Source organism: Silurus aristotelis (assembly GCF_946808225.1).
Source record: "Silurus aristotelis genome assembly, chromosome: 22".
Classification (NCBI taxonomy): domain Eukaryota; kingdom Metazoa; phylum Chordata; class Actinopteri; order Siluriformes; family Siluridae; genus Silurus; species Silurus aristotelis.
Genome location: NC_139595.1, coordinates 2,037,370 through 2,063,831, shown reverse-complemented (window position 1 = coordinate 2,063,831; position 26,462 = coordinate 2,037,370). Strand labels below are relative to the sequence as shown.

Below are 26,462 nucleotides of genomic sequence, written 5' to 3'. Positions count from 1 at the left end.
TGAAAGAATGGAAATGACGACTGATTTGATATAAATCTTGCACAAACTTCTATTGCCATCTCATACAAAAATGCACAAAACAAATATGACAACCTTTTGACAAACTGTACACGTTGAAAGAAAGTCTGCAGCCCCACGAGACTGCTCAGGTTTCCAGAATTCTTTTCAATATTATTTATTTTTACATAAAATTGATCGTCTGGATGAGACTTATTTCAGTCACTGGATTGGAGGTGTGCACATGGTGCATTCTGAAGTTTGAAGAGGAGTGGGGAAAGCTCTGAGCCAGTCCAGTGAACATCAGTGATGACCGTGTGAGAAACAGACTCTGGATAGTGCATTGTAGAGTATTTGGTGAAGGACTGTTCAAAAACACTCCAAAATGAAGTGAAAGGTGTTAGCTAGTCTTTTGTCTGTGGTGTCCAAGTGTCAAATTCCGGTCAGCTTGAGCAATTAAGTGAAGAATGCTCAGTCACAGCGTACAGTCCTCAAACGTGCTCATTTTTCTATAATTGGTACGAAGAACATGAGCCACTACGACCTCAGGACCAACTGGAGAAAACGCGCAAATAGGCGTCGAGACTCCGGAGCTGATGAAGCAGATTTGCTGCTTTTTTTTTTTTTTTTCTTTTTTTTTTCTCCTTGATTTTCAATCCACAGTGTCCCACCCACTGTCTTACGAGCATAGTTCCCCCTACCGTCCCCGGCCTCCTCTTAGTCCACGGCCACCACGAACCCACCCTCCTCTACTGCTTCTGGATGGAGGACCGTAACTGACGTCATCACGTGGTGGAGGCCGACCTGAACACAAAAAACACGTTACACTGTGTATTTAATATTTAGGCTTCTTGCTTTGTAATCGAAACAAATCCGTAGTGTTGAGGCAGAAATTGACATGGAAACTTATTGGTTTCCTCAAAATCATGGTGTCTCACCTGCCCCTCGGTCATCAGGTCCAGCTCCAGGTGAGTCCATGTCTCCCGTGCCTGGGCCGTCATGCCAGGGACGCTTGCGAGGTGGGAGTGAGGCCATGTCCATGCCCTGTAGTGAAGAAGAGCGCTCCCTGCTGACTGCAGACGGGCTGTCGTGCATGCTATGGTCACCTCTCTGGCCTTCCCTATAGCCCTCATGACCTGCACAAACACACACACACACCCACACACCATTGTCACAATTAAAACATTTCTTTTCTACGGTATGGGGAATTCAACAATTCATGTTCAGCTTCACATTTACACTATCTGCCTACACCCTCCCAGCCCACAGGGTTGTTTTTGGTTTTTGTTTTACAGTGGTTCTACCTGAGTCTCGCCCTCCCTCCCAACCCTCCTGGTTTCTTCCTCCTTCGTAGTGAGCCGCAAACTCATCAGGAGTTGGCAGAAGCCCCTTTCTTCCTACACCACCTATGAGATATGAAATGTTCAATCTCATGCTGATTGCACGGGTTCTCAGTGTGTGCGTGTGTGTCTGCGTGTGTGTGTGTGTGTGTGTGTGTGTGTTGGCTGAAAGGACCACAGAATTTGAGTCGAACCTCCACGTGGTGTTCCTCCACGTGGTGTTCCTCCACGCGGCCTCCCTCTCCCTCCATTTCCCCAGCCCTGGCCCATCTCTTCCTGAGAATCAAAGCTCTCGTCTCCTCCGTACTCGTCCTGGTAACTTCCTCTGCCTCCGCGTCCGCTCATTCCACCTCTCCTGAAACTAAACAACACAAGAGCATTACAGCACTTTTTTGTCACATCACCTGATTATGGTTTGTAATGAACAGCACACAGAGGCAGTGTTGTGTTGAGTGTATTTATAATCTGTAAATGTACGGTACTTACGAATCTTCAGAATGTGGTGGTCGTCTCAGCCTTTGGTCGTACCCATCTACCGCACCCTCATACCCATCATCAAACCTGCACAGACAATCAGCAACTGGGATGAGCTAACTCTTATAAAGCTGGACATCATGGAGGGAAAAAAAAACCCCCTCAATAATCCTATTTGTAAACCTAAATGATTTAGATAGATCATCAAATCATCCACTACTGAAAGAAAAAAAGTCCCATCACTTTACTGTCTGACGCACCTTTCATAGTCATCGTCATGAGAAGGGAACCTTTCCTGGTTTTCCCACTGTCCTCCAGAACCTCCTCGGTGGCCCCTGGGATCTCCATGGAAGTCCTGTCCTGGTCTCCTCCAGCTCTCTTGATAGCCTCCATCCTCTGGCCAGTACTGAGAACCTCCGTCTGATCCCTGGTGTTCATGTGGAGGTCCCATGTGGTGGTTTGGAGGCCCTCGAGGTCCATCTACATATATTGACACAAACATAACATTTGAAAGAATGTATTAAGATCTGCTACCTGATTAAATGATTTTTTTCTTCATATAGAACTACAATTGATAAAATCCAAGCAGGTTCTCGAGCTGACCTTTTCCACCAGGGCCATGCATCATGGACTGCGGGCCAGAATTCTGTCCCTAGAACGTTAACAAAAAATGGAGATTTAAACTCTGCGGACTCTTGAATCAAAAATTTTTTTCGTTCATGTAATTTACCTTTTTTACCTGGCTGAACTGTCCTCTATTCCCCTCGCCCATGTGTGGCGGTTTTCCCTGCTGCATATAAGGAGGTCCTTGCATGTTACCCGATGGACCCTGCATATTGTTCGGAGGCCCGTGCATCCCTCCAGGAGGAGGCCCCATTCCATGCATGTTCCCCATGCCGTGATTTCTGGGTGGAGGTCCCATCATTCCTCCTGGTGGAGGGCCCTGGGCACCCATCATGTTCCCGTGAGGTGTTGGTCCACGCATGTCCTGGTGCATCATTCCACCCTGGGGTGGCCCTTGACCTCGAGGTGGAAGTCCCATCATGTTTCCTGAAGGTGGTCCTGAAGGCATTGGACCTGGAGGAGGACCCTGCATGCCCCTGGGCCCTGGGGGCATTCCATGAGACCCCATATTCCTGTGGGGTCCAGGGTGGCGTGGAGGTCCGTGATGATCCGGAGGTCCCATCATGCCTTGCGAAGGAGGACCCTGGTGAGGCAGAGGACCGGGAGGTCCCATCTGACCTGGTGGTATATACGGACCAGGCATGCCACCTGGACCCATCGGAGGGCCCATGTTGGGAGGAATCTGTTGCGGTGGCATTGACTGTGGAAAGCCCTGTGGAGGCGGTGCCATGGGGCCTCCTTGTCCAGGGAAGGATGGCATGGAGCCTGGTTGACCTCCAGGAGGTGGCATGCTCTGATCCTGGAGTTGGGCCATTCGCTCAATCTTCAGTTGCTGCAGATGAAAATACGACATGTAATTAAATGTTATTTGACGGTCACAGAAATTCGTACGCAGATTTTGCTCTGAAGGGAAGTTTTCGCCCGTGTTCTAATAAACCAGTATCAGAAGCACACCTCTAACAGCATGGGGTTTGTGTACTGCAGTGCAGCCATCTCCTGCTCGATTTCAGCCTGAGACTTCTTCTTGAGATCCACCTTCTCATCCTTCCTTTCTTTGGGAGGCTCCCCTGGAACCATAGCTGGCACCTTGTTCTCTGCCCAGGCCTAGACAAGGAACGAGTAGCGATTAGAATATGGTTTACAATAGAAGTACAGTGATTGAGTGGTTGGATCGGCAGGTTGCGAGTTCAAATCCCAGCACCACCAAGAAGCCGAGTTTTCCTCCCAAATATTGCCCGAAATAGATGAAATTCTCTGTATAAGTATTTCTTATAAAAAAGTTAAAAAAAAAGCAGAAATAAATTGTTTGACTTACTTGCTGGAATTGAGCGGGAATTGGCTTTGCATAGGGAACCTTCTTTGTTGGGGGTTTCTTCAGGTCTTTTTGCATCACCTCATCCATTCCCCAATCCAGCCCTGGGATGCTCATCTCAGCCTCCGGTACTGTCTCTTTGTCTGATTAAGAGTACAAGCAATGCATTAATATGGATTATGTTCTAAAGTCGTGCACTATATGGACAAAAGTATTGGGACACCTGACTTTCCCAGCCATATGTGGTTCTTTGGCAAACTGTTACCACAAAGCTGGAGGCACACAATTGTATTGGACGTTTTTGGATGCAGTAGCATGAAAATTTCCCTTCACCTGAACTAGGAGACCCAAACCTGTTCCAGCATGACAATGCCCCTTTGCACAAAGCAAGCTCCATGAAGATATGCTTTGCATAGCATGGAGTGGAAGATCTCCAGCTACTGAGCTCTGCCTTCAACCCTAATGAACACCTTTGGGATGAATTTGAATGCTGAGTGCACTCCAGGCCTCCTCACCTACATCAGTATCTGACTTTACTCACACCCTTGTGGCTGAATGAGCACAAATCTCCACAAGCACACTCAAAAATCTAGTGGAACATCTTCCCAGAGGAGTGGAGGGAATTATAATAGCAAATTGGAACTAAATTTGGAATGCGATTATCAAAAAGCACATGCCATACTTATGACCGGGTGTCCGCAAACTTTTGGCAATTTGGAAATTCCAACTTCACAATACTTCAGTACACTGAACGTGCAGACATTCATCATCACTCTTAAGTTTTCCAGTTAAAACATCCACAGCAGCATATTATATTGTGTGTGTGTGTGTGTGTGTGTGTGTGTGTGTGTGTGTGTGTGTGTGTGTAGGTGTTGAGGTTGGTTACTTACTAGTTTGTTCCTGCTCCATGGCTGCTTTTAGCTGCTCCGGGATCCCCATCCCAGGAATGGTGGCCAGATTGTTGGGCTCCATGTCGTCTAGATGCAAGAACATGACACTCCATCACCCTGTTTATTGTTTAACAATCCATGCAGTTACAGTTATTATATGTGATCTACAATCTCTCACCATATTCGACTCCATCCTCTGACATTCCAGGTAGGAGATTTAGGTTGTACCGGTCACGCATTTTATCTCCCGGACGATTTCGGGTCCAGAATTTGCTGAAGGTGAGAAAAAGAAAAAAAAAAAAGACCATCATCTCAAGGTACTCTTTTTTAATTATCACCTTTCACAGTGTGTTGGTTTTTGTTTATCTCTGGAAAATTACATACATAGTTAAAATACATACCTGGTGTGGTCATTAGACCCTGAGCATAAAATGTGCCCGAGAGGATGCCAGGCTAAGCTCCAGATCATACCCTCGTGAGCCATCTCCATACCACCCACCTCCTTCTCCACTCTGTCGATGATAAATGCATGTTAGGATTTACATTAAAATTTCTGCGAATGAAAAGTCCATACAGGGAAGCAGCTCGTACCCAGCATTCCAGAAGAGTAGCGATCCGTCAGAGCCTCCGCTCGCAAAAAGACCCTCGTGGATCGGGTGCCAGGCGACAGCTGCGACAGAACATACACCATCAGCGTCAGGAGATACGCCAAGTACACAGACGCGTGAACCCAGAAATCTTTACAGGTTTTACCTGTAGCTTCCTTTTTGTGTCCTCTGAACACCTGCAGCTCTTCTTTCAGGTTGCGAATGTCGAACAGTTTGCACAAATGGTCACGCGACGCCGTGAGGAGCCAGTTTCCGTTCAGGTTCCACTTCACTTCCATTACTGTGTTTTTATGAGCATGTCTGAGACACAAGAAACAGCGGTGAGGATGCGATTAGAGCATCTCGGGGTTTTTTGTGGAATGATGAGCAACAGTTTTTCGAGAGGGTCCAAGTTTTTGGCAATAAAGAACATGGGCACCAAAGAAGTGAATTTCAAAATATAGTTCGAGTTTGTTATATACTTTGGTCATACTTTTGGCTTGATTACCAACATTCGGATTGCTTCTACTCAAGCAGAGCTGAACGTCTTGCTAGCAGCCAACTTCACAGATCTACTCATCTCACCAGTTTCAGGTCTGATGTTTAGAGATGGAAGAACTTTTTTAACTAAAATGCAGCGCAATAATAAACTCACAATGTTGCCAGACTCTGGCCATTTTTTGGATCCCAGAACTTGATCGGCTGCTGGCTGTCTTTGCTGCCCGAGACCACCAGACCTTTGGTGGGATGCCAGTCGACACACTTGACGTCTGCGCCGTGACCTGGAAAGCAACGGATGCGGAGAAATTAAACGCGTCAAACAGCATCATATTCACAATACCGATTCTACAGTGTAGTAGAAGTGGCAAAATTAGGGGTGTGTGTGTGTGTGTGTGTGTGTGTGTGATTAATAAGGAATGTAGAAAACTTCTGTTTTCCCCGTGTCTGTTTTCTGAGGAATTTAATAACTGCACTTCCAGAGTATAAATGGCAGCACAAATTTCAAGTGCAAAATATCCACCAAATATGAGAAATTTATCAAAGACAAAAAAAAAGGGTGTGTGTAAATCGTAGGTTTGTGTCCACAATCAGGAATTTGTTTGAGAAAAGAAAATGCTCCGATATCTCACATGAGCTTGAAATGAAGAAAAACCTCTGGGCCAAATAGACTAAACCATAACGTCAAGATCTAATGGGTCAATTACAATCCAATTTTCAGAGGACCAAAATCTTAGTAGTAGTGAAAGTTAGTGACTATTGGATAAGGAAATCAAACAGTAGGAACCCTAATGCATTAACATACAGTGTTGTAGTATTTAAACCCTTACACAGAACAGGTTGAGCTGATTTCATGAAGTTACACAGAATTATATGGCATTTTATAATAAGTAACAAGTTTCCAACAACTTTAATCCAAAAGAATGCCATTGAATACTATACATTAATAGAATTCTGAGGACCAACAATCTGTTGTAGACCAGTGGAATTTTTGAAAAATTGTCTAGACACAAGTGAGAATATAAACCTGTTTAAAACGATGTTTTTAAACTGGGTATCAGAACAGAAAGACGTCACATAAATACGGAACTAGAACATGGAGGAGTTTCGCAAGACTTCCAATAAAGAACGAGAAATTGATGTACTACGTGAATATGCGAATGAGGTGAATGAGACTTTAAAGGTAGAGGAGGAATCTTGTAGAAATATGTAAAAGTACAAAAGGTGAGGTTTTTTAGATTGGAATTTGCACTTTGCTAGCATCAGCCGACTTGTGCCTCCCTGTGTGTGCTCCTCTCGCCCACGACTGAAAGCGTTTGGTAAAGTTACATTTTTATGTCAAGGCATAGCGAAGATAATTTCAGCTTTGTTTAAGTAAACTAACTTGCTGCTACTTTACCATTTGTAATTAGAATTTTATAGTATTTACATGAAAACTAACCAAACTAAAGCAATATAACAAATCCAAGGCCTACTTTATTAGTCTGAATGCCTGGGAGAATCATTTACTAACATTTAATAACTTATTATTTGATGGTTATTTCACAATTTGAATGACAAAATTCTGTAAAGCAGCAGACATCTACAAAACTCCAAAAGAATTCTGTGGAATGATGCCGACCATAAATACATTTAATGACATTTGGTCGACAGCAGCCCTCATTCACAGCGACTTACATTTAGCTTTTTTTTTTTTTTTTTTAATACACCGAGCAGCTTATAGGCCCAGCAAAGACGGATTGGTGGTGCTGGGCATCAAACTCACAACCTTCCAATCCAAAGTGACGCACCTTAACCAGGGAGCTCTCGCTGTTCTAATCAAGAGGAGAATTATAAACCGATAGATCTCAGCAGGAATTTTACTGAACTTAAAGTAATCCTGCAGAATGTTGGGAGACTTTTGTGGAATAGTGAAAACCAAAAACAGTTTGATAGCCTCAACTGAACTCTGGAATTCTCGACCTATAGGATTCTGCAAACCAGGATAAAATTCAACAATTCAGTGAACTAAAACGTTAAATTTGAAAACCAATACAATTTATAAACCAATATAAATCTCCGAAATTCCATCAATTACAAAACACCTGCCAATCAAAAACTTTTTACAAATAAGAACAAAAGCAGATTAACGTCATGTACTTATTCGAGGATCACATCAGAGGGAAATGAATTGGTTTGTAATTATTGGGTAATATCTGTAAATCATTCCTCCTGACTGGCAACACAGACTGAGTGTGGTGGGACAATGTGCTGGAAATATTATGGACCAAAAACAGCAAAACGAAGGAACGTGTGTACCAGTGGCACGAATGTCAATGTTGGAAGTTAAATACTGGACATGAAAAATGGGAAAGTGAAGAAATTTGTTCCAGGAAAAAAAAAAAAAAAAAAAACACCAAGGTGCAGTAAATCCGATCCATTGAGGTTTCAGGAGCAGCTGGTTCTCTAACGGAACTAAAAATGGTAAAAGATTTGGTTGATGTGTGTTGAGTATAAACAGTTTTTCCTAATAGCTGTGTTTCTTCAGTTACAATTTGTAATTGCTCTGTATAATGGCATCTTCACTAAACGCAATAAATGTAAAAGACATTTAACTCTGGTGTGGTTGAGGAGAACACATGCTCCTTCATTATAAAGATAACATTAGGGCAAATGTCATCAATCAGTGAATGATTCTGTCAAAACATTCAAAAATCTTCGAGATCGTTTTACTCCAGTGAAGTTTCAATTTTGTCCAAATACATAAGAACATTAAATCACGTTCTCTCCTTTTCCAAATGGTCTTTAATGAATGACCTCGGAGTCTGAAAATGACACGTCCCAGAACACGGTTTATATCCGTCTCACAAATACTCGGCTCAAAGTTCCGTTTTAAAAATCAATAAAAGTAATACTTTAAGATGTGCTTGTGCACGAATCTACAGTCAAATCTCCAGCAGTGGCTGCTTCATTTTTATTTATTATCAATGAACCACTTTAAAATAAAAACACAGGAATCTTAGAATAACTAATAGTTAAAAATGGTTAACTAAACACACACTGCTATTGTTTTTAAGACGAGTCAAATGAACACGAATTTGAACCTGATGATTTTCTTTCCATTACAGAAAAACTTTTTTTTTTTCTCTCTATTGAATGAACCAAATAAACAGAATTCACAGGTGTGTGTTACGGTTTACTTCCTCATTCCTTTGACGATCTTTCCAGTTTTATATACGCCTGAAAACACCACACGCCAAAACTTGGTCCCTGCTCTAACCAACAGGCTCAGAGGTGCTAGTGTGGGTATGTGACTGTTCATTTCAGAGGAAATCTTTACAAAAGAAACCCGAATATTGTGAAAATTTTATGAAAGTGTAAGAAATGTAGAGAAAAGAACAAAAAATTGTGTTTAAATGAAAACAAGTTACTATTTAAAAAAAAAAAAAAAAAAAAGGAGCACTACAGATACAACACTAAGACATTATTATAAGACAAGACGTTAGGCAGCTTGTAAGATGTGTAGGATTCAGATCAGTTTAGGAGATTAGATCAGACGTAATCTGAACAACATTTCCCATTAAGGTCCAGAACTCTCTCTTTTTACTTGAGTCCAAATCACCAGGAGGAAAAAAAAATAAAAGGGCTTCCACTGCATATTAACAGTATTTAAAGGACACCTTTTTTTGATTCAATAATTATTAGATTATTATTTTGGCTAAGAAAAGTCCAGCATGCAGCACTGGGGCATCTTACAAACACTACTGGCACGACAGAGGAACAAGCGAGGTTCTACAGCATCTTACCAGAGAGTTCAAAACGGCTACGCAAAATCTAATTGGACCGTTTGACTTTTTAGAAATAAGAAAAAAGTAGAGACCGATTGCAGCGAGACAAACAGGGAAACCGGAATCTCGTCCTCCGTGTTAATAACTGTACGCTTGTAAAATTAACCCAAAGATATTATTCAAACATGATGGAAGAAGTGCAGAAAAAAAAAAAGGACCAAACATTCGACCTTGCTGTGACCTTAATCCTGTTTTTATTTTTTATAAAATGTATTCAGCTCCAACACTGTAATACACCTACCAGTATATCTGAAGAACATCTCATGAGCATTAAATCATTAAATAATCTGCCATTATTAAATAGAAATCGTCACCATTGTGCTAGATTGCGGCGTAAAGAGAATAAAACGTGCTGCTTTTGGAAAATATATTCCCACCGCCCAGTTGTTTAATTTCCCATAACCGTTGCTCACGAACGCTTGACTCATTACTTAATATGACGATGGACAACTGCTATAAAAATTTACAAAAAAGAAAAGAAAAAAGAAAATTACTTTTCAATTGAAGATGGAAGAGTCTGTGTTTTGTTTCATTTTAAGAAAAAAGGAAGTCAGTGTTTTAATATTCAAGAAAATAAAAACGTATAAACTTTAGTTTTTAATTTGTATTTTGATCACTAACATTTTCCATATATAAAGGATTCAACTAAACTATCTAAAAAACTAAAGCATATGTATGTGTATGTATGTATGTATATATAAATATATATAAATTAGTTATGCTGGGAAAATCAGGTGTCCCAATACTTTTGTCCATACAATGTAATAAACACAAGCAGAAATAAATGTGAAAGGTTTCAGTTCTAGCACTGTGGAATAATAAATCTTTAGTCCACTGACAGCAGGATCACGTTATAAAACGGAGAGGTGGAAAATGTGTGAATGAAGTGAATAATCCCCCCCCCCCCCTCCACACACACACACACACACACACACACACACACTTAAAAATGTGTTTATATTCCCTGACAAAAGTGGTGTTTGTGTCTTCAGGTCAGTCATATAAACGTACCTCGGAGTATTCTTTCTTCATGGCAGCGCAGAAAGTCCCAGATGCGCACAGTTCCGTCATCGGAGCAAGTTGCAAATTTATTATCCGTAGGAGAGAAACTGAAGACATGAAAAAGAATCAATAATGAAGGATAACAAAAGCAGCTGTTTGTGGGACTGGGAAACTTCCCAGGTTTTTGCAGAAGGGGGGGGGGGGGGGGGGGGATCTGATTCGGTATTGGAGTAGCAACACACTACAAGCTCTTCAAACTAGTTGTCGTCGACAGAAACCCGTTCCACATCCACAACTACAGAATTCCGGCAAAATGGGACGCGAGTGTTTAAAAAAATAATAATAAAAAAAAAAACCAAGGACCGAATCCAAAAAACGGTGGAAGTCACATGTCTAAAGTACTTGAGCTGTATTTCCGCCAACACCCCCCCACGAAACTACAAGCAAAAGACACATCAAGAAATAGATAAAACAAAACTCTAAAATGCTAATCAGAGAATGAAAAGTCAGTGGATGGGGCGGCGTTTTATCCTCTAGATTTGCACCAGTAATACAGCAGAAAACAGCTACTTTTCAGCAATCGCTATATAATATCAACCATGGAAACCATAATCCCATGTTCTTGTGCTCTGCTGGTGCAATAGAATTTGGTGAACAAACTGAATCCTGATCCAGTCCATTTAAGGTGAATGTAATTGCTACCAGGTGCAAATGTGGTTATTACACACAACACATCAATTCCTCCTTAAAGGAATCTACGTTTACTTCAAAAGGAAAGAACAGTTTCCAGGTGGGGAAAAATAGCACAGGGACAAATCTCTATTCTCTGCTCTATTCACTTTTGTAGGCTGCTGCTTTTATTAAAAAGAAACCTGTAATCATGAATCTGGTCTACAAAACAGACTCCAGACAAAAGCACTAACCCTGAGCAAAAAGAAAGACTTTTCTGTAAACCGTAGTTAACAATTGTGATTTCTTTGGTTATTTCTAAACACCAAATTAAACAAAAACAAACAAAAAAGAAAAAAACCACTATACACCATAAACAAAAGTTTTCCCACTGCTCATCCATTAAACACTGAAAATCCACAAAAGTGACCCAATGGCCTTTTACTTCCCCGTCATGTGTGGAATGACATCAAAAAGGGACTTTTATTTATTGTTTTTTTTTTTTTTTTTTAAATATGTGGCTTATTACTCTTGAAACCCAAGAGTGAGAACATAAAGGGAAGGGGAAACCATGATGACCAACTTTATTTGAGTTTTTCTCCTTTGGATGTGACCAGAGTATGAAAATGGAGTGAGAGGTTTTTCCCAAGTTTTCCGAATGATCACATTTCCCAGGCGGGAGTGGGATGGACTGTGTGGAATTCGCTCATCTTTATTCTAATAACCTTTATTATATTAATCTTTATTTTAAGAATTAAATCTTTATTCAGGACTAAATCAGGGTGCCGTTGTCGTGCAGCGGTGTGAAATGGACCGTGTAGCGCGAGTGTACCGTAAAAAACCCTTCACATTCATCATTTTGCCCCTGTGGGTCTCACCATGTCTAGTCTTGTGGTTTTAATAACCTTAGCATAAAGATAAAGGTGAATTCTTTATTTAAAAATGTTCTCTGTACATTGTTATTAAATATAAAAAAATCCAGGATACAGAACTTTGGAGCCACAGGTGACAAATCAATGCAGTGTTGCAACAGCACACACATACACGTGTCAAGAATCAAAAACATCAACATCGAGCATAACAGGGAGAAGTATAAAAGGACGGAAGACGCCCGGGGGCGCCTCCGATACACGCTTCTTGGGTTAACTACGGAAAAGGGTAGATTGGGTATAGACCTGGCCTCTCTAATCGCCTCCTTGTGCGCCTGGAACATCTTGACGTTGTTCATGTTGGACTGCCAGTACTTCACGTAGCCGCCGTGGTCGGCGGTCAGCATCCACATGTCGTTATGAGACCACGTCATCGCGCGTACCGGGCTGTCGTGTGCCTGCGAGGAGAAAACGGCCGAGTCGGTAACTGGGTCTCTCGTCGGATCCGTTAAGAAGGATTTGTCCTACTTACAGGAACACTTACCTGTAGAATAGTCTCAAAGTTAAAGGTAAGGCCGTTCCATAAGGTGAATTCCCCACTCGAGGCCCCGGTTACGAGTCGCCTGCCTTCAGGGGTCCACTGTGTATTTATAAAGAGGAGAAGAAAATGGACAGAAACAGGGAAATACCGTGATGAGAGCAGCAACTTCAACAACTTGACAAGACAGCAGTATTTGTCGGTATACAGGACACGCCCTTCCTGAGTGGGCGGGACAAAAACGGACACTACACTGGTAGTGAACTTACCCGTACTACAAACACTGGGCACTTCACTTTATTCGTGGATGTTCTGACGAACTTTGTAGTCACTGCGTTCATGGGGTTATTGAGCATACCGACAGGAGGAACAAGCTGCAAACACACACAAAATGATGGTAAGAAAAACAACCCTGTAGTTTCCAAAAGGCTGAAGACAAGCAGAGTTAAACCACTCACATCATTAAAGCAACCTGCATCAGGCTGGACAGAACGAAGATCTCGATGATCCCGCTGCCAGAGGCGGTTCTGTCAGGGAAGAGACAAAAAACCCGTCACTCGGCGCACCGATTAGAATTAAATTATTGGAGTCGGTTTATGATAAGTGAGAGAGAGATGGTGTTTTGAAGTTACCTCGAGGTATCTGATGACCGACGGGTTATAGTCGATGGTCTTTCGGTTCACTGCTTTCCTCATGCGCTTGCCGTCAAAAGTGAGCTGCTGCATGGCCTGCTGCTGCGCAAAGTCCGGCCTCTTGTAGAACAGCTGCCGAGGCGCCTGGTGCTGGAACCGAGGCATGTGGAAGAAGCGCGGCGGGGAGCCGATGTCAGTCGCCATGATGGTGCGTCTTCAGCCAAGCCTGTGGAACACGGGAAAATTGATCAACACCTACACTAGATTTGAATAACAGTTGACAATAACCAATCGCGATGAGACGTTATAAATTTTTTTTCAATTAACAGTTGAAAATTTACAACCAATCAGGATCCTGACGAGATTGATCTTATTTATTTTAATAACTGGCAAAGGTTTCACGTTAAATCGAACATCGCAAATTCACATTATTGGGGAAACCGGAGCGCCGCAAGAAATTCTTTTTTTCTTTAACACATCAACAGATACAGTTTATCTATTGAATGATTAAAAAAAAAAAAAAAAAAAAACATTAATTACACTGAATATCTCCAGGTCCCATATTACACACAAAGTAAAACAATACGCACAACTACAATGTGTTTTTGGCAACGTAGGCAAACAGATACAGAAGGCGACACACAGCGCATGCACAGGATTCAAATAGCAGTAAAATGTCACACAGCTACTGTATTTAATATTTAATATGCGTGTGGGCATAAATTTATAGCAGTAAACAACAACAAAAAAAAAAAAACAACATTCATACTGTCTGTAACTGTCAACTGCACAAAATCATTCTCTTCTGAAGAAAATCAATCAATAAAAAATCTGCTCAGTCTGACAAAAGCAAAATAAAACTTTACTTAATATATATATATATATACACATACACATTTTTATTTTAATAAAGATCATCCCTTTTTGAAAAGTAAATTAGATTAGTAATGTGTTCTGCAAAAATCTCATAACTCTCTCTCTCTCTCTCTATATATATATATATATATATATATATATATATATATAAATATAAAAAACACACATCAGTTCACATCTGGAAAATCAGCAAGATATCCAATCACATTGATAATATATTGATAACCCTGACAGAACAGAACATTTTAGTGGAGTTAAACCTTCAAAACATAAAATCTAACAGCAGTCTGTCAAACTTCAACTCAAAAAGCTAAAAAAACAAAACAAAAAAAAAAACATGCTGCATCTGACAAATCAATTTGCAATCTCACAAATAATCTTCCTCTCGGTGATGCATGACGTTCAATGCAGATCAATCTAGTGTAGATCAGCTGCAACGCCAGCGCTACATTAGTGACCATTACAATCATCTGTGTATACAAAAATCTGCGATATAAACCGCACAACTAAATATTACACCAAAACGTGATAGTGACCAAATATCCAGGATTACTTGTGAACATTCAATCACGATAGCAAGGAGATTGAAGCATTTGGGGAATTTTCTCTTGCTGTTTACTGCCATTAATAACGTCTAATGGGTTGATCAGTTTCTATCCATGTGACTAAAACAACCTTTTTTATATTCGAGCTTCGGTTTGAATCGTACAAGTTTCCTGTTCCATTCAAGCCACAGGAGATGAAAGTCTCCATTTTAGAGCAAGAAGTAATTCGATTATCAAATTATTACAGCTCATAAGTATAATTTGTGTCTGGGCTCTTTTGAATAAAAGACTTTCTAATCTTTCAAACCCATCAGCAGTTTTCTCATTTAGAAGCATGGGTGCACCATTCTCCTAACCTCGTGAACTTCAACTACATTCACTAGTCTGATAGTTTCATCAGTTTATATTCATAGAGCAGGTTCATTAACGTGTGCACATTTTGGTTTGGTTGATGTTCTGGCTGCAAACTGGCTCACATAACATGAATGCATTTTCCAAAAAAAATAAAAAATGTAATAAGAAATAAGGACTCTAAAGGAGAGGACCAGCATTCACATAAGAATCAAACACAAGACATCAGAGCTAATGAGTTTATGCTTCTTCACCCATGCTTCAGAATACAGCAGAGGCTAAAAAGACGGTTATTCGCTTAAGTTATTAAAAGGAGAAAAGTGCAACAGTTTAAAAATCTTCCATTACATCAATACCTCATTTCTGTAACGTACACGACTTGTACAAAAGACGAGAAATAAGCAAGAATAAAAGGTCGGGGAAAATCAAGGATGGTGAGAGAACAACTGTTTGTAGCTGCTATAATGAAGGTGGTAACAGGAGCGAAAATCACATCACTATAGAGATCGTGACCTGTATGCTGTTGGTCGCGGTTTCCAAATATCTTCTACAATAAAGTAGCACGTGATGATGTTCGCCCCTGTTATCGCTTCCATTAATCTTCAGGGTGGACGCAGTGAACCATCACACTGACATTTTCAGAGGAAAGAAAACTTGATACAGTGCAGGTTACATACTTGGCAATCGGTTCAAACAACTTAGTGCTGTACACATACCTCATGAAGATGGATGGGGAGGAGGAACAGCACAAATAATTACTCACATGAAAATAGATGGGATTTCAATACAGAAAAACCCTACTTAGACTAATACATTGATTAGCCAAAAAAAAAGAAATTGGGGAACAAAAGGTGGGCAGTGAAGGATCTCAGTGAGGAACATCCCACAGACACTGAAAGTTATATTTATAAGTTATATATATATATATATATATATATATATATAACATTTATATAAACAACTCTTGAGCCTTCTAATTCTAGAGATCAAGAACGAGGGTGACGCCAACGCTTGAACAGTGAATTTTTTTCTTCGCAGCTGCAGGGTCTATAGTATAGAACCTTTGGAGTAGAGGGTGGTAACATGGGGGGTTGCTCAGGGGCCCAAAAGTCACATTCAAACAAGCCATGTTTAAACAAATGGTGTATGTGGTATTTCAATCCTTTTCACACAACCTTAACAAAACTGTTTTCAATTACAGGCACAGATCATGACGATCAAGAAGACTTTCAAAAAAGTCTGTTCAACTCTACCAAGCTTATACACACTGTTAGTACAAAGTTGGAAGCACACAATTCTATAAAATATCTCTCGAAATGTGCTGGACTAGGAGACCCAAACCTGTCCCAGCATGACAATGCCCCTGTGCACAAAGCCAGGGGCTGAAAATATAGGTTACGTGGATTGTGGTGGAAGATCTCTATTGACCCCACAGAACACCTTTGGGATGAATGAGAACGCTGACTTGCTCCCCAGGTCTCCTCACCTTCATCCCTACCTGACTTGACTAACACCCTTCAGACTAAATGAGCACAAATCCCCACAAGAAAACTCCTAAATCTAGTGGAACATTTCAGAGAAGTGAAGGGGTCGGGGCATGAAGGTTTCATGAAAAGAAAAAAAAAAAAAAAAAGTTTTGAAACCCCAAAATGGCACAGTGTTAAAATAACCACCATCATAACCAGAAATCATCCAGCCATTGAGAACGGCTCGACTTTTACAGTTCTGTCATATAAAGTGCAGTGTAGGACTGTAACTCACAAACAAAAAGTGTTTAATCTCTTATGCTCTTGTTAAGGATAAAAAAAAAGGATGTAACATCCATGTCATTTATTTTAAACTCAATTGTCTGTGTGTGTGTGTGTGTGTGTGTGTGTGTGTGTGTGTGTGTGTGTGGGGGGGGGATCCTTTATTCGACATCAAATTGATCGAATTCTGCTTTCTACAAACATTTAATAAAACCCTGTAAAATTTACCCCACATAGCCATCAAACATTCAAAGAAAGAAAAGCATCAGAATATCCACAGCAGATCTGAGACACCAGATTCTAGTCACATATTTCCACTCGGTTCTTTCTGCATGCAAGTGGTGGACATTTGAACACACAGGAAAGAGAAAATCTAAACCCCGACATTGCTTTGAGGTCCAGGAGCATTAGTTTGAACCCTGATATCCAGGATTAAAAGATGTATTGTATCTTGTTTGGGGTACTGAATAAAAGCTCAGGGGATTATAGACACATTATATATGAGGACAATGAAAATGTATTCGCACTGTAAAGTCATTTAAAAGGTCAAATCCCTTGAGTGTTGTAATGATTCGATTTCACACAGTTGGAACCTTTAAGCTTGTACAAGAAAAATCCACTTAAAAACACATTCGTCACTACATTTTCTCTCCAGTTAAAAATCATCTTTGTTACCCACAATGCCAAGCGACTTCCTGTTTAGTGGTTTAGCAGGTTTTGCTCTGCGCTTATGATCAAACTGGAAGCAATCACAGGTTTCCAGATTGAGAAACAAAGAAATGATGACTGGTTCTGTTGCTACCTACTGTTGATGTGATTATGGAACCAGCCCACTGTCCCTTTCCCTGCCTTATTGCCTCATGCACCTTGTTTCCTCCATCGGGAGCTTTCTAGCTTTCCCTTGAACACAATTTGGACGATGCAAATGTCCTCTTTATACTACTGCTAAACTGCTTTTTGTTTTTTAGACATTTTGTGCTCTCTCCCCCCCCCCCCCGTTGATTAGAAACCATTTCTCAGTGACTAGTATTTCCCCTCCCATGTGCTCATTTCTGGGACAAAACCAAATTCTTCCATTTTTTGGACCTGCTATATCTATGGTAGAAACACAGCTGGGAACTTTAAACTAGATTTCTATTGCATCCTAGGGCTTTGATTGCACCTTTTGCCATCCACTAAATTTACACTGGATTTCTCAATAAAACAAAATCCAAAATGGTGAGGGAATGAAACAAGTGCAAACTGTGAAGCCTGATGGTGTCACTTGAGAACATTTTTTCTTCCTGCACTAACAATGTCTGCTGTCATGTTATTCATGTGAATAACAAACCAATATATTATTTACCCAATTAGAAGCAGAATCACCAGACACAAAGAATTCAGTACAAACACATTCAATGTGAAACTTTCCTTCAAAACTGTGGTTGTGCACAGAAAGACCATTAAATGTGTGTGTGTGTGTATATATTAGGGCTGTCAAAACTAACCCACGCAAATGAATTTTAACGCCACGAATTTTATAAACATGCTATTAACCCAGTGCATTTCTATTAAATACAAAAACAAATATAAAAGAGGCGAAAATGTAACCTTCAACACAACACATTTAGGCACAACATCCTTTCTTTACTGAAATATATATAAAAACTTTCTAGGAAAAATGCTTTATCATCACTAAACATTTGTTTTATGATGAACTAAATTTTGAATTAAACACTAAAATACAAACATAAAAGTTTGGAGTCCATATTATTTACATCATTTAAAACTATTACTTTAAAACATTTGCAAGAAGATTTATTTTTATATATGTATTAATTATATATAAAATAAATAAAAACACTACTCTTACTACAAAACTCATACTTGTTTCTTATTTTCATAGTGTGGACATCAGTATTAATACTGAAAATAAAGAACACTAAAGGAGAAGGTGGTTTTGACTGGTAGTCTGTGTGCATGTACAATATATATGTATACATTTATATACACACAAATATTAAAAAAGGGCTGTTAAAATTAACGTTAACTCGTTAACACAAATTCATTTTAACGGCACTCTTACGCAGAGCATTTCCTTACCATTTTTATTTAAAATATAAATATAAAGAGGCAAAATTAAAACCTATGCAACATTTATTCATGACTTCCTTTCTTTACTCAAATATATAAAAAAAAAAAAATCATTAATCACTAAACATTTTTTACTGATGCACCAATTCTCAAATCCGCCATGACGCACACATCCAGCAATTAAACCCGTCCGTGTGGAAACACAGCAAAAGTTCCATTTGGTGTCCTGATGATTTACGTAAATTATATCACCGTAATTACTTACTTTTAGTACGTGATAATTACTACTGTAAAAAAGTATATTTTGCCTTCATGATCCATGTTGAGTTTGGGTTCACTAATAATAAACACATTTGCATAAAGCATCAATATTTGCCCATGGCCATGTTGATGAGAGTATTAAAAACTTAAAAAGTTTTAATTTAAGGTACATTTCGAACAGATACAAATGTGCGGTTAAGTTGCGATTAATCACGAGTCAACTCATGATCACGATTAAATATTTTAATTGAATGACAGCCCTAATTTATACTTATATTAGAGTGTGTATATATATATATAAAGAGAGAGAGAGAGAGAGAGAGAGAGAGAGAGAGAGATAGATAGATTCAGGTGTGTAAAAAAACAACTTTACAATATTTTCGAAAATTATTCCCCAAAATCCCCATGAACTCCAGTACATAAAGCAAACACATTTACATGCATTTTAAATCAGATTCTGTTCAAATTGGGTCAAGAATAAAATAAATTACAAATAAAATAAACCTTGATATTAAAATTTGTTTTTTTTTTTTTAACAAAAAGAAACAAAAGAGCGCCATGCTAGCTAAACTGGATGAGCAGCTAGCATAACGTAGGGGTTGAAAACTAAAAAAAAAACCCACCAGGTTTATGGCATAAGATTAATTAATATTTGTAAAGTGTTAAGTGAGTATTTCTGAACATCTTTTTATAATTTATGCTTATAATTAACAGAATTCAGTCTAAATCTATCACCATGCTAATCACCTGTGTGCGCTTTTTAGCTAGCATCACGCGCACAACTGTTTTCCTACTTTGTGTGAATATGATTCAGCGCGTCCAATATTATTAATTAAAATATAAAATTTGTTAAACTATGTTTAGTTTGGAATAACGCTAGCAAAACACACACACACACACACACACACACACACAATAGTAGCTAGCTAACTTACCTCGCTAAACTCCCGGACTCAACAAACCCTAATTCCTACATGATTATACCACAAATACGACTTTATTTGTTGGCATACAACATATAAAATAAATATATAAAACATTTTTATTCCGTAAATGTTGGTCCTATTTCCTCTCCCTCTCTCACACACACAGTCTCACGGCGTGTGTGATTGTTTTAAATGGCGCCCCGGTCACACACCGTTGTTTTATCTTTTATTGTTTTTCGTTATATTTCTTTCAGAACTCACCGCAAAAAAATCCAGTGCTGACTATAAAGCTATTTTTTTTTTTATATTCACGACTCTTCTGTATTCTCCTAAAGAAAATACAACAACAAAAAACAAAATCCCCAGCGTGCAATCATCAGATTGTCAACATGAACCGCAAGTCACTCGCGGCCGCCATCTTCAAGGCCTCCCCCCCCCCCCCAAACAACCCCCGCCCTCCTCCTCCCAACCTTCCGTCTTGCTGCTCGGGGTTTACGTGATGACGTCATCAGACGCGACAGGACTCAGTTCTTGTGGTGACGCCATCACGCACGCAGGACTTACCTTTAAAAATCTATTAAAAAGTCTTAAACTTAAAAATTTAAGAGAATTCTTTGCAGGGTATGAATAATTAATTTTACCAAGCGGGTGCAATATATATATATATATATATATATATATATATATATATATATATATATATATATATATATATATATATATATATACACTGCGCATGTCTGATCCTAAAGCATTTTTTGGTGGAATTTCCACTTAATTACCGCTCTGATTTAAGGATCCCTAAATTCAGACATTAAGGAAACAACTTTCTACTCAGAACATTAAACGTTTACCTGAAGTACCGTATGCAGGTATGTGTTATTATCTGGTTGAGACCGAGTGTGTCTAAGCGGTAAAGATTTATTGTAGAATAAATGCCTACATGTAATTCCTTAGCAGAAAAGTTGGCCATACAACGTGGATGATGTCTCGCTTGTGTTTAATGAGGGTCACAAATAAACAAGAAGGCGCAATAAAGTCGTGTGACGTACCTTCCGGTTGTTGATTTGTTTACGGTAATTTTGTGTTTGTGTCTTACACTTTCGTTATTTTTTTCTCATCGCTTAAAAATCTTAAAATATCGTTTTGATATCCTGAATTCTCTACTTACCGCTTGCTTCGTGTCTTCTCTTTTTTTATTTGTGGAAATGCGCTTTATTCACTGTTTAAAAGCAGTGAGTGGAGCCCATTCCCATCAGAACTACGAACACACACTACACTAACCACATTATGGTACGTCATTTCTCTGCTATGGCGAGCATTCAGTGTGTGAAGTGTGACATGTTTAGTATTTTTTTTGTTGCTAGCGATAATTTTATTTGTGAGCAATTTTGAGGGCAAGGCTGTTTGGCCTGTTAGGGCAGAATTTTATCCATTCCATTCGGGAAGGTGCTGCTCTCATTTCTTGTAGTATAGGTCATAGTCTCAGAACAGCAATAGTTAACCAGTGACTGTACAGAGCCAAGGCCAGGAAACAGACAGACAGGCTAAACCAACGATCTGCTATCTTCAGCGTCGTCACTCAGGATTCACTATATTGAGACTGTGTCTGTCCCCTGAGTGAATCCAAAATGTAGAAATTCTCAAAAAGTCTAAGTTACCTGATTAACATTAAATTAAATAGAACTAAATGCACAGCAGCAACTCTGATCTAAAGATAGTTTTGTTGAATATTAGATCTCTCATGTCAAAAGCGTTGACTATAATCGAAATTATTACTGACCAGGGGTTTAATGTAATGTGTTTGACAGAAACGTGGATTAAACTGAATGAATATGTAGCATTAAATGAAGTGAGTCCTCCTGGATATAGTTACATACACCAGACCTGTCTAAATGGCAGAGGAGGCGGAGTCACAGCTATTTATAATAATCCCTCATCAGGGACAAACTTACACTTATAAAGAACATCTCATTAATTTTTATTACCACATTATCTGTGTAAAGCTGCTTTGAGACAATGTTCATTGTTAAAAGCGCTATACAAATAAAAATGAATTGAAGTGCAATACAATGCTGGCCAACGTGTCTTTTTTAAAACCAATATATATTAAATTCTAATTTCGCATGTGTTGGTTTTGTATAAAAATAGATATCCTCGATTTGCTAGTCAATATCAGGAACTCCTGGTCTGAGAGCGCATGAATAACGTGGTCCAAGTTTTAATTTTGACATTTTTAAGCGCAAGACCAAATAATAAACCAACCAAAAAATAAATCAAGGCCAAGTGTGTCTCCAGACCTGAACTTTATTTTGCACCTGTGGGACATCCTAAGCGGAAGGTGGAGAAGCTTAAGGATGTGTAACATCCAGAATCTCGTGATATTATTATGGAGGAGTAGAAGAGCAACAGCAACAACCTGTGAAGCTCTGGTAAATTCCCAGGAGGATTGAGGCAGTGCTGGATAACAGTGGTGCTCACACAAAATACTGACACTTTGGACATAGTTTTAATAGGTTCACTTAGGGTGTTCTTACGTTTGTTGCCAGTTATTTACCCAGTAATGGCTGTATTTTGAGTTATTTTGAGAGGAAATCAATCTGTAGTGATATACAAACTGCACATTAACTAAAAAATATCCAAGTTTCATTTCTATAGTATTGTTCACCTTCCAATCAGTAACTTAGCACCTTAACCAATGACATATATTTATAATATACATATTGTTGATTCGTTTCCTGTAACAGAAAGACGAGGAGAATTTGTGAGTGATGCAGGAAAATAATCGACATTAGGGCCATGAAGATTCCTCGTGGCTGCTGTGCTTCTCTGATCATGTGGTAAATTTAGCAGTGCTGTGTGTGTGTGTGTGTGTGTGTGTGTGTGTGTGTGTGTGTGTGTCTCTGCAGCACTGAAAGTCCATGTGCATCTGAGTAGCGTGCAAGTATTTTTGTCTCATTTCACAGGCAGCTGTTTTTATATTTATAACACACACACACACACACACACACACACACACACACACACACACACACACACACACACTGAACGCTGAATGCTGCAGCTGTGTAAGGTAACAGACTCGCTGTTCATCAGCAACGCTCGCTCCGCCTGCAATAATGAGCTCCTCCAGAAGGAATCAGTGACCCTGTGCATCAACGTGTCCAGGCAGCAGCCGAGTCCTCCAGCGCCGGTCAGCACTCTGCGTGTGGCCGTGTACGACGACCCCAACGAGGACCTGCAGGCGCACTTCGACCGCTGCGCTGATGCCATACTCAGCGTTGAGGCGGGTGGAGGCCGCACCCTCGTATACTGCAAAAACGGCCGCAGCCGCTCGGCTACCGTGTGCATGGCCTACCTCATGAAGCACCGCAGCTTGTCCCTTACCGAGGCGTATGAGGTACAATTCTCACTTTATCACTGGTGCGAAAGAGTCGACTCTTTTAGCTCCCCATACACACACCAAAAAAAGACTTGAGTCGTTTTTTTTTTTTTTTTTACTACAACAGCCATAGCCGGGATTTTTCTCTCTTTTTAAAAGGTTTTAGTAATAAATACGAGGTACATTTATTTTACATTATGTTGATCATATTCAGTCCTCACGTGTCCTTATCGCTTATAGTTCTCACTCGCCAGTGTTCTGTATTGTTTTAAAGACTATATTCACACTCTTGATTTCACCAAATGATGATAAGGTTCCCCTTTTGAGTCTGGTTCTTCTAAAGGTTTCTTCCTCATAACATCTAATGCAGGGTTTTCTTTCCCACAGTCGCCATGGCTGCTCATCAGGGATAAATACACATCGTTTACCTTCATTCTTAAATGTCCATTGTGAAAAGCGCAATAGAAATAAACTTAACTTGACTCAATGCATCTTGAGTCTTTTACCAATGGAAGATCTGTCTTTCTGACCTGGAATTTTCCTATTCATTATTTTCTCTCTTTAATGATTTAATGATTTAAGTTGATGCTTATTGTCTTTTTTTATAGTTTTTTTTTATATACTTTTATATAATTTTACCCATATTCAGAATGTTATATATCACATTGTATAGTAGTGATGTGTAAAGTCTTTGAATCAGCTCTTTAAAATAAAGAATCGAATTACATCCGTGAGATGTTTGACTTTTTTTTAATTGATCTAATCGTATAGGCAATTAGGCAAGATGGCCATATTCAGACTTTTAAAGTGTCCTAAAAGCCAGTGGAGGGCCGTCAGGGCAAGCAAGACCTTCTTTGCTGTCCTGAACTCCATCATGATTACTGACTTACATTGTAATATAGTGTTGTCCATGAATATGTATAAAATTATTCCCAATAAGCTATTCTTTTAACAAATGTGAGTTTTTATTTTTACCATGAAATCAATGTTGCCCAAAGCTGTTGTTTGAACTAATCAGACTGTGATTTGATTACTTCGAGGCCATCTAGCAGGCGTCTGAAAACGTTGGCATGTTCATGTCCTTTGATTTAACAGTGCACTAGTCAGAGCTCGCAAACTGAATCTGGAGCAAACTGCACACTGCTCAAATATACTGTATTTGTGGATTAAATAGCTGCTTTTTTATTCTACATTGGATTGATTTGGTCGCAGATACACTTACACTTATTCTTTCCTGTAGTATTTGCGCAAAAACACACCATTTGCCTTCATTTAAAATCCCCAGGGAAACCGAAATGCACAGTCAAAAAGCACAAAATTGTAGGGAAACTCTGGGAATTTTTACGAGGTTGTTAAAAATGTACAGTTTGCAGTGCAGTGCAGTAGGCAAGATTTTTTTCTTATTTTTTGTAAGTGTCTTGAAATGTGCCTACAAAAAAAATACAACAATTGTTTGCATGCCACGGATTTACCTGTTTCTTTTATTCTATCAGATGGTGAAAAGTGCCCGATCAGTGGTGGAGCCAAACCCGGGTTTTTGGGCTCAGCTGGAGCGATATGAGCAGGAACTGAAGATCAGACGGTCAGCAAGCGGTAGTCTGAACATCTCTTTATCTTAAAAAAAAAAAACCCATCCAGTCATAACATGATTCATTATTTTGCTGAACTCGCCATTTAAATTGTATAAGTGCCTGAACATTTGCTATTAGTGTAGATGGCATTCCCTACTGTAACATCATGACAGCATGAGTTTTATTTTCAGGTTTTTTAGAACAATTTATTGAAAGTTAGCTGCTATGCAAATAAATAAATATAGACTACAGATTGTCTACGCTGTTGAAACTGGACCGTCCATGGAATTTGATGATTCATTCATCTGCTTTTCAGAGACCTACCCGAACACAAACGCCTGCAGTTCAGCCCGATTTCTCTACAGCGACTATTTCATCGAAAACAAAATAAATAGAATATCTCTTGAACGATGTGTAGTTAATTATACCTTAACGTACGGTACATATTATTCATTGTATTATACAACCAGAGATATCAAAAGTACACACATCTTTCACTGAAGTAGAAGTACAGATACTTATGTTTTAAAAGACTTTGGTAAAAGTTGAAGTCAAGTAAAGAAGTTTGGTCTTTGACATGTACATGTAAAAAGTAGCCATTACTACTAACTGTTTTTGTGTCACGCTGGTAACTGGAGCTTATCACATCATGTTAATACAAAATAATTGAAAATTGTGTTACCTAATTCATGTATCCAGGCTGATCATCTAAAATATAGAACACAAGCAGAGCAGAGATGATGATGAAGATCAGAGCAAAATCTTGAATTATCGTTTTGTTTACCTGTATTCAAAAACTTTCCGTCGGCTGCGTTTCTCCTTTTTTTCCCGTTTAAAAAGCAATGAATAGAGATTATTCCTATCGGAACTGTGAACACACATGACAGGTACACCACATTAGGGTACGTTTCTCTGATATGGTGAGCATCCAGTCCAGGCTCTGCATGGGAAAGTCTGGATGCCCTAGGTGGAGTTACCATTAGAGTCTTCGCAGTTTGGCAATTGGGTGACGACTCGGTGGCATACCTACAAGGCCAAAGCTAACACTAAAGCACCTGCTGAGAGTGGGCTCTGGTTATTGGAAACTCTATTCTGGGGCAGATAAAATTAGCTAGGCATTTACAGAAGATAAATGTATACTCGGAGCCAGGGTGCTGGTCATAGCAGGTCAGCTTAGGTCTTTAGGAAAGCATAGGTTCTCTAGATAGTTTTTCACATAAGAACTAATGATATACGCCTTTGACAGTCAGAGGTTACTAAGAGTAACATTATTGAGGTGTGTAAATTAGGGAAGGCAATGTTCGATGCTGTAATATGCTATAGCTTACAGCAGGTTATGGTCGCTGAACTGCTGGATGTTTGAGTGGTGCTCCAAAAACATCCAACTTCCATCCAACTTGGGAAGGTGCTGCTCTCATTTCTTGTAGTAAAGGTCATAATCTCAGAACAGCACTAGTTAACCAGTGACTG

The 26,462-nt window shown here is 39.4% G+C and overlaps 3 protein-coding genes across 11 annotated transcripts in view; 2 read left to right on the top strand and 1 right to left on the bottom strand.

The window, feature by feature from the left end:
- Positions 1-26,462, top strand: part of fgf12a (fibroblast growth factor 12a) — a 176,467-nt gene that overhangs the window by 27,540 nt on the left and 122,465 nt on the right. The window lies entirely within an intron of this gene.
- Positions 25-20,528, bottom strand: wdr33 (WD repeat domain 33). 8 transcript variants are annotated; one of them, XM_083525000.1, is made up of 23 exons: positions 20,301-20,513; positions 13,260-13,485; positions 13,086-13,154; positions 12,897-13,001; positions 12,634-12,729; positions 12,396-12,547; positions 10,561-10,658; positions 5,880-6,006; positions 5,391-5,545; positions 5,229-5,307; positions 5,039-5,149; positions 4,816-4,910; positions 4,638-4,724; positions 3,751-3,890; positions 3,390-3,539; positions 2,542-3,267; positions 2,415-2,463; positions 2,072-2,291; positions 1,824-1,898; positions 1,532-1,698; positions 1,302-1,403; positions 936-1,133; positions 25-801 (listed from the first exon to the last, which is right to left on the bottom strand). In XM_083525000.1, exons 2-23 carry the CDS (start codon positions 13,461-13,463, stop codon positions 695-697), a joined length of 3,312 nt encoding a protein of 1,103 aa, XP_083381126.1. In that variant the 5' UTR covers positions 13,464-13,485; positions 20,301-20,513; the 3' UTR covers positions 25-694. The 8 variants fall into 8 exon arrangements, with proteins under 8 accessions (XP_083381126.1, XP_083381128.1, XP_083381129.1 ...); XM_083525002.1 differs by having other exon boundaries at positions 2,551-3,267; positions 20,301-20,505; XM_083525003.1 differs by lacking the exon at positions 20,301-20,513 and adding an exon at positions 20,049-20,231 and having other exon boundaries at positions 2,551-3,267.
- dusp28 (dual specificity phosphatase 28) lies at positions 20,775-25,538 on the top strand. Of its 2 annotated transcripts, none has more exons than XM_083525255.1 (5): positions 20,775-20,911; positions 23,006-23,040; positions 23,085-23,439; positions 24,915-25,003; positions 25,309-25,538. In XM_083525255.1, exons 3-5 carry the CDS (start codon positions 23,095-23,097, stop codon positions 25,385-25,387), a joined length of 513 nt encoding a protein of 170 aa, XP_083381381.1. In that variant the 5' UTR covers positions 20,775-20,911; positions 23,006-23,040; positions 23,085-23,094; the 3' UTR covers positions 25,388-25,538. The 2 variants fall into 2 exon arrangements, with proteins under 2 accessions (XP_083381381.1, XP_083381380.1); XM_083525254.1 differs by having other exon boundaries at positions 20,775-21,332.